Raw genomic sequence first — 18,255 nt, 5'->3', positions numbered from 1 at the left:
GTCTTATGTTGAAAGGTAAGGGGGAGGTTTCTTTGCCGCGGCATATATTATATAATGTGTGGGCATCGATATAGTTTGTAATATGTCGTGGAAGTTCCCGGCATTTGTTGCCTTTTTACTAGTTTAAATGATACAACACCCCCACTCGGACTAGAGTTACACACAAACTCTTATTGTAATTGAGCTTAGTATCTTGCCACTTGTTTTCACCGCCATGGCATTGTCGAATGTTGGTATTGGTGAGTCGAATTTCCTATATATATTGACATATCGTCATGTTTTGCATAAAAGTTTGGCGTCCTTGCTCTATGATTTCAAATACATGACCATGGTACAACAAATGACCGAGAACACTCGGACTCTCTTCACAAATGAGTTTAGCATTTTTTCCACTTGTTTTGAAACAAAATGTGAAATGGGTCCACTTGTAATGCCTCAGATGACAGGAGCAAAAAGATAGCTATACATCGCTAGTTGAAACCAAAATCTTGATTAAAGTACCTTGTTTGTTGTATTCTTTTTAAGGTACCAGTTGACTTTATCGTTGTCTTTATCAATTACCAATTATTTTGTTTGCTTGAGACTTGAAATGCTTACAAGGAACTAATCCACATAGCTTAGCTAGAACGCTAGTGTAGTAAATAATTTAATCAATAGCTTCGGATGCTTGCCTCACCACAATGTCGCATCCTAGTCGATGAGAGTGTTTCTCATTGCTAAAGTTAACAAGAAAATGAATGCATGGATCTTGCATTCAGATCTCTCTGCCCTTTTCCTACAACATTCAGTTTTTGAAAATGCTTGGAAAATGTGGGGTAGTTTACCATGTTTTACAGTGAGTCAAATGCTTTCTCTTTACTCGCTCATTTAGCCTCCACGAAGTTAACTTTAGCAATATAAATGTTTTGTAGCTTGAGTGTGATCTTTGGATGCCTTACTTAATTGCAGAGGGCGGCTTGAACTTTTGCCCTCTAGGTGTATGTGCTCAAGGGTACTTGGTCTTCCCATTGATAGATTTATGACCTCCAATGCTCTAGGATTTACCGCCCCAATAAGGAACATGTATATGCTCACATAGTTTTTCTTCTTGCAATATATTGCTGCTTCTATCAGTTGAATCCACAAGAGCAAATTAGTGATAAAATATTACATTAATGAAAAGGGAAAAAACTACAGAATGTGAACGGTCATTGTCATATGGAAAGACAATAAATTAACAAATCAATGCATTTTGTTATCCGGTGTCCAAAGTTGATTACTTTTGTTTTCATGATGCTATATAGCATTGATGCAGTTTCGGATCGGGATTTTGTCTTGGAGATCTTGTCTACCAATTCCATAGCTGCTGTTCATCTTTCTCGTCTTGGTGAAGAATGGGTTTTGTGGGCATCAGAAGAATTCGGATTCCTCACTCCAAATTCTTATAAATGTAAAACATATTTTTATATTTCTGTTTTTCAAATTATCTTGTTTTTCTTACTTCTTGATGTGTTTTAAGCTCATAATATTGTAAATTTAACTTCTTATCTTGTGCTGCAGGTACAACTATTATTATTGGTATGCTGGTCACTACATTTCTCATGATTCTATTATGAGCAGTTCCATTTTTCTGTTGGGGATTTCAAGAGCTTACAAACTGCATGGCTAATTTTGGTTTTGCTTGGGACATGTATGGTGATTGGTGATGGAGTGCTCACCCCTACAATCTCTGGTATGATATTATTCTCATGGATGCAAAAGCTTTTGAATGTCTGGGTTTCCTTAAGTTTCTAACCAACTGAACTCCTCTACTCTATACAGTTTTCTCTCATGGTGTCGTCTTGAGTTATCCATGTCCAAGGAACATCATTTGTGTAAGTTTCTCCTCCGCCATAGAATTTTGATGTGGGTTATATTGCCATAAAATTTTGATCCAATGAAGATTGCTTCAAGTACTGTTGTAGGGTTAGTAACTAGGGCACACACATTATTGGAATCTTGATAAATAATGGTGGAAGTAGGTTTTTTGGTGTAGCCAAAAAATTAGAAAAGCTCTTTTGTTTAAGAACAATTATCTGAGGGTATGAAGAGCTTTAATATCCAGAGTGTATGGAGTTGGCTAACACTAAGACATATACAAGCGCGGACCTTATTGAAATTCGTTTGGAGTTTATCAAGTACATCGAGAAATTTATCTCGGCATAGGTATGTGCACCATATATCTTTTATGTTTGATAGGTTTTTGGGGGTTGTATATGAAGCTTTAGTCTGAAGATTTTCCACCATACATTTCTAATTTGGGTCTGATTTCTTATGTCCTTTCCTTTGCCTATTAGCTAAAAAGTTATTTGTGTACTTGTGGTAGATATATATACAGATCAAATATATCTTACAGTGGTGTATGTTATTTGGGGCTTAACCAATATGATTATCTGTCATAGTTGATTGTATTTCTTTCGTTTAGTAGTTATTGACTTAGTGTGCTAACACATTATTTGTGTATTTTTTTAATACTGTGTATAAGTCGTTATATGATTATATTTTTAGTTTACTTATTAAACAAACTAACACATTTTTCTTCATATTGGTTTTTAGGTTATAAGTGAGATAACACGGTAGCTCAATTAAGTTTGTTTGAGATGGATCGGTTGATTAGCAATTTGTTGGATGGGTTATGTAAATTGCACTGTTGTTGGATTATGAGACTTGATTTTGAATCAAGTGCTTGAGTTATTTAAGTTTTTTCTCCGTGAATAAATCATGTAATATGAACAAGTTCTTGGAATGATTTATGTTGGTAATAAAAATATGATTATTGTTTCCGTAAAGGATTCCAGTTGTCAAGTGTCTGAATGTATTGGTGGTGTCGGAATGCATTGGTTTAAATGAATTTCAAATTTACAGGAATTTTCAGATTTACAGGAAAAAAAAAGAGAGTTATGACGGTTTCTAAAGAAGTGTCGTGTAGCATAAAAATTCTTAACAATTTTTAGTGTTAATTTCTTGACGCTTTTGTTTCTCATGGTGACGCTTAAATAAAAATAGTCATAAATGAAGGTTTAGTTCTTGACACTTTTTCTAATAAACTATGACGGTTAAGTAAAACATGTCATGCAAAAGGATCCAGTTATGACGTTTATAAATGAATTTTTGTCATATTAAGTTCGAGCTTTGATGTCAGCTTCTCCAGAACTGTCATCAACTTTATGACGTTTTTTGTTAACTTTTATGACGGGCTCTATAATGACGGCTGTTTTTTAAACAAAAAAATGTCATTAAATTTGTTTCATGATGGCTAAAAGCCGTCATCACAAGTCATTTTTTTAGTAGTGTTACTCTGTCAAAATTTGTAACTAACACTTGCACACTAGGTTTAGTTTGTTGGTTTGATTTTTATGTAGGTGGCTGAGTACATTTCCAGTTTATTCATAGATACTAATTCAACCATTCCTTCTTGACTTTATTTTTTGTAGGCAAGTCCAAAAGATTGATGGAAGCGGGTGACGATGTCAGATTCATTTTGTCAAAGGTCGGGAGTTAACCTTGCTTTTGTGAGAGATGATTCTCATTGTACTTAGTAAGTAGTTGGCATTCTCGATCTTACTCACATTTTCTTGAGTTCAATTCTTCATCACTTGATTGGTAGAACTTTTTTACTAACACGTACCCCTAGCAAAAAATTACTTCATCGACATTTATATGACTGTTTTATTATTTTCTTCTATCTGGTGAAATTGGTGTTCCAATAATAGAGCACTAGCTAGTAGTGGTCTGCTAACCCTTATGGTTGATAGTCCCAAACAAGTTTGTATCTTTGGCAATTTGAACAATAAGTGTAAACAAAAGCAAACATGTGTCTATCATTGATTACAATATCTGTTTTCTCTAAGAATTCTTCTTAGAACAATTTGCTACATTCATCTGCATTCAATTTTTTTGTTCTATGTTTAATTAAACATCCCCCCTTGTCCAACATTTACCAACGTTGCTATCTGACTTTGTACAACCCTATTTTCTTATTCACTAAAGCTTAGAAGCAATTGTTATATGGATTTTATTTGTTTTGCAAGTCTCCCTCTTGAGAGTTAGTGAAATCATTAAAGCAAGGTAAATGATTTTTTTTGTCATTCACTTTATCTTCATCGCTAAGTATTCGATGAAGATGATCTAGTACTGTAGTGTGCACTGTTGTGTGGACGTGTGGTAGCTGCCAAAACCTTGTTTTGATCTTTTAGTTCCTTAGTTTTCATTTTTCATTTCTTTTAATTTTAACTTTTTCAAATCAAGAAACTTTCTGACCAACAAGAAGACTTCCACTTCAGTTGACAACGTTCGATCGATCGATGGATAATACTTAATTTGTTGATGATGGAGTTGATTAAAATGACGGTTCCACAATAGTCAATGGGCATTTCTTGACGGTTATGACGTGAATTGTTGGAAAATATTGTGAATTTCTTGATGGTTCTAACTATAATTTATGACGATTACATATGAGATGTCATAATAAAATTTACCTACTATGACGTTTTAAATACTAATATATGTCTTAATGGTAGGACTTTTTAAGACGCCTTTCTACGAACCGTTATAACTTTAATGACGGTTTTGGTTGACTTATTATGACACCCCCAGTAATGACGACTAGTTTTTCAATCAGAAAGTGTCATAATATGTATTTCATAATAGCTAAAAGCTGCCATAAAAAACCCTTTTTTTAGTAGTGGTGTATCCCTCTCCCTGAGGAGAGGTTGCAAGTTCAAATCTTACAAAGTGTTGACAAGGTGCTACTACGATGGGTAGCCCGAGGAGCGAAAGCAAGTCTTCATGGACAAGGTGGAGGCGGTTGGGTCTACTCAAAATGGCGCATCGGTGAGAGCCTTCGGGGTTGATGAGCCTTCGGGCAATGTAAGCCTTGGGGTTAGGGTCCTTCAATATAACCGGTGTAGGTCTGTCTTAACCCTCTCAATATTTCAAAAAAAAAAAAGATAGTTAGGTGATCGACATTTTGTTGCAGCTGCCTGGTACCTTAATATATATATTGTCATAAAACCCATTGCTTTCACAAAATAAAACTTTGAATTATCGAAATAATAAATATATAGAAATTTTTGTTTGATATCATCAATCATCAATCAATCATCAATCATCAATCAAACTGGGGTTCAACTCATATTGTACTCTAACAGGGTAACAAACACAACGCAGAAAGAATAATGCTAAAGTTTGGAAGCAGTCCAAACTTTGTTTTTCAAAAATCATTTGAAGGGCGATCATCATAGTAATGAAGGTAAACTTGTAGTGGTGCATGTTTATTTAGCAGTCGCAACTGACAAAGTGTGTAATAGGAGATTATAATTTTACTCATGAAATATTTACCTAAAATTCCAACCTGTGGGATTGGGCCAAGGGATGTTAGACTGTTAGTTAGTTATGGATGGGTTAGTTGTCGGTACCCAAAGCAAAGCCCTCGACCTAGGGGCAGCTCAAGGTAATCGGGCCTAAGCAAAGTTCTAATAAAATTGTTAGATTCTTATAGATCGATATAATTTGTTTATGTTATTTCATATGAATGCAAATGCTTAGTTTATTTAACAAAAAATTTAAAAGATAACAATTATTGTAAAAATTGATCATAATATTTTCTTTATTCTTTCTTGAATAGTCTCCCCACAAACATTTTTTTTTTATAACAAAAAATTTAGAAGATAACAATTATTGTAAAAATTGATCATAACATTTTCTTTTTTCTTTCTTAAATAGTCTATCCATAATTTTTTTTTAATTGAGTTTTATTGATAAAAAGAACATAAATACAAAGTGAAGTAGAAACATAGGAGTGTTGTGAGGGAGATCCTCACATACATAGATCGAGATCCAAGACAAAACACCATAAATACATGAGGAAGAGTGGAAGAATAAAAAAAATGTCCTACACCTATAACACCGTAGCAGATCATGGCCAAACAACAATGTCACAAACTTGAAATTTCAATAGATTTATTTAACAAAGAATTACACAAGAGAGAGAGAAGAAAAAGAATTCTACACCAAATTAAACAATATAGGAAAACCAAATAAGACAAAAGAATGATAGAGTTAAGATTGACGTATTGTTGGCTTAAATGTTTCACATTTGATAAATTGTCATAGGGTGATGAAGAAGTTTAATTAGTTATGGAGGCGTGTCTGTTTATTTGTTGGAGAAGGCGATCTAATTTCCAATTTTCCAATGTAAAAACATTTATCTAACTGATTAAAATAAATGAAAAACAAATAGTGAGTTTTTTTTTTCACAATAAAACAATAATGGACTTATATTGGGACCCTTGAGCTGCGGGGCCCTAAGCGACTTATTTTGCTATAGGGTAGAACCGACCTTAGTTTGTAGCAAAGAGAGTGCAAAATATCGATATGGATTTATCTCATTTTCGGAACAGATCGACCAGACGGGGAGTCCAAATTTGTTCACCAACAGTTATGCTGGTAGATTCTACCAGCACAGTGATTGCTCCACTAGGGCTGTCAATGGGTCGGGCTAGGCCCGAAGCCCGATTGGATCCGAACCGATAATATAGGGACTTAGACTTAAAATTAGGCCCGATAGTCTTAATGGGCCAGTTCTAGACACAACTATGTCCGGTCCGTTAGTGGCCCGGCCCGACATTTTGATACTTGTAGTTGTATTTTTTATTTGTTTTTAAGCTTTATGAGTATTAGTTTAGGTTAAACAAAGTTAGAACAAATAGAATGTGTAGTCTGTTGGATAACTTTCTAGTTGCTAGACATGAGACCGAGGTTCGATTCCATGACCAACAAAGAATTTTTTAGAAATCAATTAGTATATTTCGGACATGGGCTAGGCCCGATCAGTTTTAGGTCCGAAAAGAATTAGGCCTATGCTCCACGTATTAATGCCTGCAGCTAGTTTTTGAAGCAATTTAGTTATTTTTTTATTAAAACTATTTTACAATTAAATTTTACCAAAAAGGATTTCCCTTTATCAAGAAAAGACCGCCAACCCATTCGAGCTCAACTGCATGTCTTATCTCTCCATTCCACATCTTTCTAGCTTGCTTGTGTTGCATTAACATTTACACTCATATTATGTCCACAAACATGCAAATTTAATGAGACCCCATTCTTGTTTTCGCTACAATGTATGATAATAGGATCCTTAACCAATAAATTGATCTTTTGAATTGGAGATCAAACCACCTAATGACCCTTTGATTGGAGATCACAAACCAATGAATTATTATTGAGTTAAATAACTGTTTTCCCAAAACCCATTACAATGATACCCTTAAATAGATAAACAACCTTCTAATTTCACTAGGACTCAACTTAAGCAACTTTCCTAACTAGACACAACTCAATTAGAAATAACTAATTCTATTGGACTCCTAATAGTAATTAAGTATTAGGTTCCTAACATCCTACGCCCCGTGAAAGACGGCTTGTCCTCAAGCCGAAAAATTCAACTCTGCACTAGCAAATCACGTGACACTTTCATCTTGAGAAACAACAACATCAAGAAGTAAAACTTCAAGACCCTTGCAACGGTGACCAGGCTTGTAGAGTTTATCACAATTAAAGCACAACCCGCGACTTCTTCTGTCTTGTTGCTCTTTCCAAGAAAGAAGTTTCAAATTGGAAGAGAGAGACAAAGAAGAGGATGAAGATTCTGGCTTTGGCATTTCTAATTTTGTAGCAGAATGGTCAGACACTGCAATAATCGCTTCCTCTTGACAAAGTGCTAATTCAAAAGCCTCAGTTAAGCTTAACGGGTGAAATAAACGAACACCAGCTCTTATATCAGCACGAATACTGGATAAGAAATTACTAACTTGATGGGATTCCAGCAAATTCGAAATCATATTAACAATGCACTCAAACTCAAAGAATGAATTCCCGAACGATTACATCGGTTTGAGAGCTTAGCTAATAAACTGCAGGGGTCTATATGTTTTCGTGAACTAAAACGAGTGCATAATGCAAGAGAAAATTGCTTCCAAGTCAAATTACCTAGAGATTGTTTCATTCAACGATACCATGGGATAGCGTCCCCTTGAAGATGTAGAGCAACCAAAGAAACCATCTAGATGTTGGTAACTTTATTAAGATCTTGATATTGCTCCGCTTGAAACAACCATCTTTCAGGATCTTTACCATTGAATTTTGGAAAATCAATACGAAGAGTACGACCTTGAATAATAGCTCCTTGTTGGTTATCGTAAGTAGGATTTCCATCATGCTGAAATTGTCGAGTATGATTACGAATAAGGTCGTGTTGGATAGGTAGGGGTGCTTGAGGTGCTGGTCTGCCATTTGCTAAAAGTTTTATGGAATCTTGTATCTCTTTTAGAATAGTATTAGTACTCTGACGATCTTGTATCAACTCTTGGACATTCGTCGACAATGCATCAACTCGAGAGGTAAGAGCATCAAACTTCTCTTCTAATTCCCTTACCGTCATTTTCAAGAAAGTCAATTAACTAAGTAAAAAGGAAGGGTTTTTTTTTAGGTGGATTGGGTGAACAAGAGGTATCTTTTTGAATAGGGAAGACAACAACGTGATTGAGAGATGATAGATGAACTTGATAACTACCGAAGATCGAACGCTCTGATACCAGATAATAGGATCTTTAACCAATTAATTGAAGAACCCTAAATTAATCTTTTGAATTGGAAATCAAACCACCTAATAATGACCTTTTGATTGGAGATCACAAACCACCGAATTCTTATTGAATTAAATAACTGCTTTCCTAAAACCCATTACAATGATACCTCTAAGTAGATAAACAACCTCCTAATTTCACTAGGACTCAACTTAAGCAACTTTCCTAACTAGACACAACTCAATTAGAAATAACCAATTCTATTGGACTCATAATAGTAATTAAGTATTGGGTTCCTAACATATGATTAATTGAAGAGAACGGCGTGACATCCATGAATTGAATATAACCCATGAGTGAAAATATCAGGATGAGAAATCAAAACTCCACTGATTTGAAGTTTTCAACCAATCTTTCTTGATTGACAATCTTTGTAATAGAAAGATTCTCTCTATTAAGCAATGTAGGAACACAACTATCTTAGGATTGTTTCAAAAGATCATCTAAAGAAAGCTTAACAGAAGATTTATGATACCAAAGAAGGTCTCTCATTAACATGTTAGAAATAGCTGTAACTTGAATAGCAAAAATGGTTGATGAACTAGAAGGAGAAGTTATGGTGAGATTTGAAGAAGTGTAGCTATGAAATGGAAACCAGAGTTACGGAGTGATTGAGAAGCAGCCGTTTGTCGAGAGTTGATTGGTTATTAAAGAATATTGGTTTGAAGAGAAAGGTGTTTGAGGTTTGGTGTTCGGGTGAGTAATTGTTGTGATTGCTACAATAACAAGTACGATTAAGACTGTTATGTAGATTGGTGCGCCATTGTTGTTGGTTCTTGAGATTTGAGAAGAAGAAGAAGAAGAATAAGAGTAGTAGTAAATTGATATTTCCTTTTTGGTAAAATTTAATTATTTAATTTTAATAAAAAATAACTAAATTACTTCAAAAACTAGCTATAGGCATTAACACGTGGAGCAATTACGGTGCTGGTAGAATCTACAACATAACTGCTAGTGAACAAATTCAAACTCGTAAATGGGACCATGGCCTTTACACGTTTCCTAATTGGTTTTTTACCCAGGAAAAGGGGTCCTTGGTGAAGTCATTGTGTTTGAAGTCATGCATTTTGGTGCCTCATGATTTCCATTGTTTTAGCTCCCTTCTGGTTCTCGAGTTGAAACGTGTTCCTATAGAGGAGGATAATGTTGCCAAAATTTTGTCTTGCTGTCCTAATCTTGAAAAACTCTTATGGGTCAACAACCAGATGCTCTGTAGTTTGAAAATTTCTGGCTCATTTATGAAACTAAAGGAAGTGATTATAGTCAGATGTAAACTTGTTAGTGAGATAGAGATTGGTGCTATAAATATGAAATCTCACCAGATTTGTGTAATGTGGAAATCCAATAAAGTTAGCCTTTCTGAACGTTCCTTAACTTTCTAGTTGTGGTATCCACTGTTGGTATAGGGATCCTCCTAAAGCTCTACGTTATGCTCTTCGAGCGCTTTCGGTGGATCTTCTCAAGCTAGAGTCTTTATCCTTATCCGGTAAGCCTTTCAAGGTATGTTGGATCCTGCTTTGGTGTTTGTAGCTATTTACTTGCACTTTGCTGTTTGCTAGGAATTTTGTAGGTATAACAATTCCTTTTTGTTCGTGTTTTCAGGAAATCCACATTCCCCATCGCTTACCATTGTTTGCTAATCTGAAGGAACTAGTTTTGCAAGTTCGTGATGAGAGAAAAGTTCTTGGGGGTCTCATTTGCAATGGAGGACAACAAAGCACCAGGGCCAGATGGGTTTAATGCTCACTTCTTCAAGAAAAGCTGGTCTACTATTGGTGAAGATTTCATAAGGGCTATCAAACACATTTTTCTCCATAAAAGGATGAAAGGAGGTATTAACTCCACTTTACTTTGTCTTATTCCTAAAATGAAAAATGCCTCGAATGTTGCATCCTTTAGACCTATTGCATACTACAATATTATATACAAATGTGTGTTCAAAGTTATAACAAACAGAATGAAGACTTGTATCTCATCTTTGGTTTCTTACTCCCAATCTGCTTTCATTTCGGGAATATCTATCCAAGATAACCTTCTTTTAGCTCATGAGATGTTAAGGGGTTATGCAAGAAAGAAAGGCCAAAAGAGATCTGCTATCAAGCTGGACATAAAGAAAGCAGATTTTGTTTCTTGGCAAGCACTCGAAGCCATTCTACACAAGTTCATATTTCCCCCCTTGTTCATTGAATGGTTACATATGTGCTATGCATTTCCTTGGTACTCTGTAATGGTGAATGGGACACCTGGAGGGAACTTTGAAGGTAAAAAAGGGCTTCAATAGGGGGACCCAGTTTCACCATACCTCTTTGTGCTTGTCATGGAGGTCTTTAGTTCTTTATTAAATCAAGGGCTACAGTAGAAAAGAATAAAAGCTCATTTGAAGTGCAAGAAGCTGGCCATTTCTCATCTCTGTTTTACAGATGATGTTCTTCTCTTCTATAAAGGAAACATAGATTCTATCATGGCTATCAAAGATATTATGCATACCTTCTCTCAAGCAACAAGATTACAACTTAGTAATGAAAATACTACTCTTCTCATTGGAAGTATGTCTGAAGAAGAAGGACTAGAGCTAGTTGATGCAATGAACATCTCTATTGTAACTCCACCTGTTACCTACCTAGGTCTACCTCTCACTGCTTCAAGACTAGGCATACGAGAATGCTTGCCACTTATTGAAAAGATCACAGCTAGGATTTCTAACTGGAGGAACAAAGATCTAAATAGAGCAGGTAGAGTTCAGTTAGTAAAGTCTGTCCTTTCATCCTTCCTAACTAACTTATTGGGTTCAAACTTTTATCCTTCCAAAGACAGTGCTTGATACAGTGGCCAAGTTGTGTAATAAATTTATTTGGGCTAGTCCTAATATGGCTAGAATGATGTATCACTCTAGTAATGAAAAGCTCAGATTAGGTAAAGATCAAGGTGGTCTTGGCCTATTGGATCCAAGGGTTTGGAATAAAACTGCATATTGTGGATTAGTCTTCAAACTTGCTCAGAAAGTTGAGTGCTTGTGAGTTAAATGGTCATGGGACAACCATATAAAACACGAGCACTTTTGGACTATGAAGACTCCTTGAGATTTCTCTTGGGCTTGGAGAGGGGTTTTGAAGCATCGAGAAATTTCTTGGAAGCTTGTTAGGTACTGTATAGCAAATGGAAAGGAGACTAGTTTCTGGCATGACCCATGGTGCTCGGGCCCTCTTATCAAGAATGCACATGCCAGAAACCTCCTTGAACATGTTGTACCAGAAGATGCAAAGGTGGCTGAAATGATAACTGATGGTTGTTAGGCGAGAACTATAGCTGATCTTCCAGAGTGTGAAGTTAAGAAATGGATAATGGAAACTGATATTAATTCCCACATCAATGAAGATCATATCACATGGACTCCAACCAGTATAGGAGCTTTATCTATTTCTTCAGCATATGCAGCTCTAAAGAATGTGTGATGCAAGGTAAAATGGTATAAGATTGTGTGGGGGAAGCTTTTAGTACCTAAACATTCTTTTACTATTTGGCAACTTTTCTTGGGTGCTCTACCTATACAGAATCGGTTGAAGACAAAAAAGGTGATTGGACATTCGAAATGTTGCCTGTGTGACAGTCATGAAGAAAGCTCTGCCCATCTTTTCTTTGACTGTGCATATTCACAACTTGTATGGAAAAATTTCAAGCAAGCTATAGGGCTTCCTGAAATTGTTAAACCCTCCCACAATGAATGGTATTATCTCATGCGCATCTGCTGAACCACTACAATGGCAAATGAGATTATACGGGCTATGATTTGTGCAGCAGTTCAAGCAATTTAGACAGAGAGAAACTGGAGACTAAAGAAATAGAGATTTAGACAAGCTGATGTTGTTAGTTTGAAGGTTCTAAATAGTATGAAAATATAATTTACTTAGGAAAATCGATGGAATCAGTGAAAGAAGATGAGGCAACAAAAAGGATACTGATTAAGATGGGTATTGGGTCACTTATACGAGAGAAGAGGAAAAATGGGTTAAATGGAACAAGTTAGAGGATGATATACCAACTCTGAACATAGATGGGTAGGTGCAGGCAGGAAGAGCTAGTTATGGAGGTGTTCTGAGAGACTGCAATGGTGATGTACTACTGGCTTTAAGTGGTAGTTCGGCTAGATTATCTGTACTATTTCAAGAGCTACTTGGAGTGCTAAAAGGATTAGAAGGTATGACAGACATGAATATCAAGCGGCTGCAAGTGCAATCAGATTCTATAAGGGGTCATCCAGATAATGAGTGTTAAGGAAGACCCACCTTGGTATTGCAAGAACTTGGTTGCTCATATTCGGAAAGTTGTTACAAAATTTGAAGAAGTAAAATTCAAGCACGTAATTAAGGAAGGAAACCAAGTAGTAGACTACCCTATCAAAAGTAAGTAGAGATTGTTGTAATGAAACTATGTACTATACCCCACCTATGGATAAAAAACTTAATAAACTGATCAAGGGAGATAAAGAAGGAAAAATGTATCTGAGATTTTGCCATTAATAAAAGGTTGGGGCACCCTTAACCCCTAAAAAAAAAAAAAAAAAAAAACTTTTTCAAGTGATATGTAATTGCAAGACGTTTAGTTTACATCGTACAACTTATTACTTTAATTTTCTTTCGCTACATAAGAGCTATTCCTTTGTCGTGTAATGTCAATGAGAAGTCAGTACTCAGTGACACATTACGTTTGATGTGTTATTTGGCATCCAGGTGAAGATGAAATAGTTTCTCCCCTTACAATTCCATTTCAAAAAGCCTAAAACTATTGAATTTAGTTTCGGTTACTAAGATCGCAACGTGATTACCATGAAGTGTTTTTATTTTATTTTTTTGCTAAAGGACAATGTTTTATAATAGTAAAATAATAGGTTACAGTGTTGGGGAAAACGATACCAATTGATCCCAACTAAGATAACTTGCAATTAGACAAACTACTACTTCAGACTAAAAATCTAACCTTTTACTACAACCAACAACAAATCCAACCTTCCAAGCAATCAACAACTATCACAAAGAGGTAATAATAATGCAAAGAAAGTAAAACATACCACAACACAAGATGTAACGTGGTTCGGCCAATGATGCCTATTTCCACAAGAGTTAATCCTTTTATAAGTATGGGAAGGAAGATTACAATCACTCCTCTCAAGTCTCTCCACCTTACTAGATCACTCCTCTCTCCTTACAAGCTTTTCTCCTTCCAAGGGTTTTCTCTTAATTTTGATTTCTCTCAAAATTGGGTTTCTATTTAAGACTTGGTTTTCCAAAACCTAACTTCTATTTTTATACTAAACTTGCAATTTCGTGGTTACTGTAGAAGTATAAACTGACAAGTTTAGGCATAAGCGCGGGCGCGCTCTCGATAAGGCAAAATCGAGTGCGTGCGCGCTCTCTTATTTTCCTCAAACTCTAAATTCCAGTAACTTTGTTTCATGAAAGGCTAAAAAAAAACTATTTTCTTTTTCACGGCAAGGTCGCGGGCGCGCCCTGGTCACGACCAATCTGAGCGCGTGAGCGCTCAGACTTCTTCACACAAACAATACTGTTTCTCTCCTTCATCCTCATCTTCATGTGAGGGATAACTCTAACAAGCTCCTCCTCTCGAACATTGAGGGGGGATACCTCCATGCATTCCCAAATCAACAGGAGGAGTGTTCTACCATTTCGGTGGTAGCACAACAAACATCAAACTTACCTTTCGGTAAGACTTTGGTCATCATATCCGACCCGTTCTTGTCGATATGGATTTTCTCAATGCACAAATGTTTGTCTTCGAGAACTTCTCTAATGAATTGATAACGCACATGTATGTGCATTGATCTAGATTGAAAACTCGGATTTTTGCTCAAATAGATGGTGCTCTGACTATCACATAGAACTACAAATTGTTTCTGCTTTAGCCCTAGTTCATCGAAGAACCTCTTCATCCACAGAATCTCTTTGCAACACTCAGTGGTTGCAATATACTCGGCTTTTGTAATGGAGAGGGCAACACACTTTTGCAACTTAGATTGCCAAGTAACTGCTCCCCTTGCAAAAATAAACAGATAACCGGAGGTGGACTTCATAGAGTCAACATCACCTGCCATGTCTATATCAGTGTGGCCTTCAAGCAAAGTTTTACTTCTACCAAAACATAAACACACTTTGGAAGTGCCCTTGAGATATCTCAATATCCACTTAACACCTTCCCAATGCTCCTTACCCAGATCTGACAGAAAATAGCTTACAACACCAACGACGAAAGTAATATCTGGTCTTGTACACACCATTGCATACATCAAGCTGCCCACTGTGGATGCATAAGGAATTTTTTCCATTTGACTCTGCTCATGCTCACCCATTGGACACATATCTTTAGTCATGCGGAACTGGCCACCAAGCGGACAACTGACTGGCTTCGCTTGATCCATATTGAATCTCTTCAACACTTTCTCAATGTAGCTTTCTTGAGAAAGCCACAACTTCCCACTCTTTCTATCACGAGTGATCCGCAACCCAAGTATCTACTTTGCTTGACTGAAATCTGACACGCGCTCCTTTTGTGTGTAAGATGGTATATGGATGATGTAAATAGATGATGGTCATTGAACAAATAGAAGCATATCAAAACCTAATTATCCCTCAATAAGTAAATGATGAGTAGGGTATCGTTTCACTTTTAAGTGTATGTTATGTGAAAGACATGACTGGAAAGGGGGTTTGAGGGATTAAAAACTATGATTGTAGAGATTTTAGATTCTAATGCTAAACTAAACTATTGAGAATTTATAAGAGAGGGAATTCAAGATATTAGAATCCACCGATACCTTTGATCTGTCACCTTTTGCTTCATGGTTATTCTCACAAGTAGACTACAATTAGGCAATCGAGCGAGTGCCGATGCCCTCTTGGACAAAACATCGTTAACGAATAACTCTACTTGAGGGTGTTCCTATGTTTATGCTATTAATATCTTTTTTCTTTTTATGTAAGCTTGGGCAACTATTCAATGAATCACCATCTAAGGCAAACACAATGAATACTTCCCTTACTCTAAAACACTACACAACTAGAAGAAAAGTAGAGAATAATAGTATAATATTCAATTATAATAAATAAAACTCTATTCTAGCATTATATTCAATTGCAATAAATAAAAGCATGTCACTAGCAAATATTTAATTGCAATATATAAAAACCTAAACTAGCATGATATTCGATTGCAATAAATAAAAACCTTAATCTATACTTCTATCCCCTAGTCTGGGCAATGGAACTAATAACTAAACAAACATAATAAACTAACCTGATTGGAGAATACCATAAACCAAAAGAATCAACGAATCATAAGCACCAGCTTCATCTTCTCCCTTAAAGGAGAAGATTAGCCTTCCATAAAGAAGAAAGAACACGAAAAACGAGAAGAAGAAGAGTCGAAGAACTTAAGACTAGAAAGACTAACTTATTAAGACTCGGCTAGTTAAAACCGAATGTTTTATTATTAATCTATTTCTGCCTCAAGTTCTGGAGACAAGAGTATAAGTGAATTGGCAAATTACATGAGGCACTTAGGTCCTCTATTTATAGGGGTCACAATGAGTTCTAGAAGCATTCCAAACCGCCATTTGTTTCCTAATACAAATCAACTTCTTTCAGAGTCCAACTTCATCTCCAAAACTGAGAAGGAAGTGGCTACAGTGTCATTTCATGCATCTGGATGCACGATCCTTGTGTCTCAGATGCGAGCAATGCGTCTAGACGCATGGTCCATACGTCCCAGACGCGAAAATCTATTTTCCCTTTTTTGCTCTATCCTTCTATCCTTTTTTACGAGCTTTGGTCTAAGCAACGAATCCTTTGGCCTTGGGCTTTCAAATAGGCTTTAAAATAGGTCCAAGTCGCATATTTAATAGCTTCAATTCCTTGGCCTTCTCCATGATTGTCCATGGGCTTCCCATGTGATCCTTAATGCTTTGTACTGCTCCGTTTTACCCTTTTTTCTCTAATATTCTACAAAACTCTCCTTTTCACCTGTAGAATCATAAAACATAACTTACAAACACTATTAGTTCACTAAGATGGCTAAACAAGAGGCATAATCGAGAGTTAAATTGCACTTTTTGAGCACTTATCACAACTCCCAACTAGCCTTTTGCTAGTCTCTTAGCAAATAAGATAAAAAAAAATAGATAAGTGATCAAAATCACATTCTAATAACAAAAATAAAATCCTAACTCACTTTCCCAAGCATCGTGATTGCATTTACCATATGCAACAAGGCTTTAAACCTTTAAGTTCCCTATAAAGGACGAGTTATAGTCTCGTGAGGGTTTTCAGGTGATGTACCCACAAAATCAATCAATAGCATATTCAAGAATGATAGTATTTTTCAGAGAGAGAAATTTCCTTACCAACTTAGTGCTTACTCTAATAGATGGGTTTCTATTACCAACTACATTGCTGCAAAGACTCATAGATTATAATGGGAGATAGTAAAAATTGACAAAATTCTCAATCAAGGCTTATGTGTGTACTCAGTCAATCTCCTATACTCTCCTATCCAAGAAACGGAATCCCTAGTTTACCTTTAGACAAATAATCTCGACTTTCAATCCTCACCTGTCATACTCTCAGAAAAGAATCTCTCAGAAGATGGTCTACTATTTTACCTCATGTATATGGGGAAAAGAATAATGAATATGAACATCCCACATACTATCTTGGAAAATGGACTTCTGGATGAAAGTAGTCTCATGGAAAGAATGTTAATCACATATGAAGTGTCGGGTCCTTCACTTTAGCATCCTATCACCTATTCTAGACTTCGTACCATACTGTAGTGATAAGTCATGGGTTAGAACTTGGCTTAGGTATTGGTTTATAAAGGAAAGATAAAAGGATTCAAAGGTTGTTTCTAAAAACACTGAGGGTTTTGCTTATTTCTTTGGAAGATTTTTTCAAATTCTGTATTGTAGAGAAAATTCTTCCTTTGTCTTAGCTTTTCCATCCATTCTGTTCATTTTTTTTTAGCTCAGTGGTATATCCTTAATTAGTACTGGATATGCTTGTTTTCCACTAGCTTCTTTCACTTAGAATAGAATGATGATCTTCATTGTATCTCTATGGTATTTCCTTGTAATCTTCCTTTTGTGCTATTTCTTTCTCTATGTGCCCCTCGTATTCTCAGAAACATATGGGTATGACTGATAAAGATTTTGGCTATACTCCTTGTATGGAGTTAGGTAAAGGGTAAAAGGTTTTATGAAAGAAAAAGGCTTATTGTAAGGCTCAAAAGGGTTTAACATGATGGTCTTACTAGGTGGGATAAATGCTGAATGGGTTCACTACTTGACTTATCAGTATGATACTCTGTTTTGAATAGACTACAAGACCTAATGGCTATCTCCCCAGTTGATGTCACTTCGTGATTAACCAAATCAACGAATAATGAGACTATATTACAACGATATAAAGAACTGAAAGATGTTGAGTCACTAACACTCGGATTTTTCGTAAGACTCTATAAAGAATGGGTATAAAGCTCAAGTCTCACGGGCTAAGTCTAAAAATTCTACTTCCAGTTTACTAGGGGT

General features: G+C 35.9%; 1 protein-coding gene across 1 annotated transcript; it reads left to right on the top strand.

The window, feature by feature from the left end:
* Window positions 1–10,620: 10,620 nt before the first annotated feature.
* LOC147508974 (uncharacterized) lies at window positions 10,621–11,680 on the top strand. The gene is made up of 3 exons (XM_086597684.1): window positions 10,621–10,924; window positions 11,084–11,395; window positions 11,478–11,680. The coding sequence occupies exons 1-3, from the start codon at window positions 10,621–10,623 to the stop codon at window positions 11,678–11,680; spliced, it is 819 nt and encodes a 272-aa protein (XP_086453810.1).
* Window positions 11,681–18,255: the final 6,575 nt, after the last annotated feature.

Source organism: Coptis chinensis, chromosome 3, assembly GCF_015680905.1.
Source record: "Coptis chinensis isolate HL-2020 chromosome 3, ASM1568090v1, whole genome shotgun sequence".
NCBI classification, from domain to species: Eukaryota; Viridiplantae; Streptophyta; class Magnoliopsida; order Ranunculales; family Ranunculaceae; genus Coptis; species Coptis chinensis.
The sequence above is the reverse complement of the archived record's forward strand: the minus strand, read 5'-3'. Positions and strand labels throughout refer to the sequence as shown.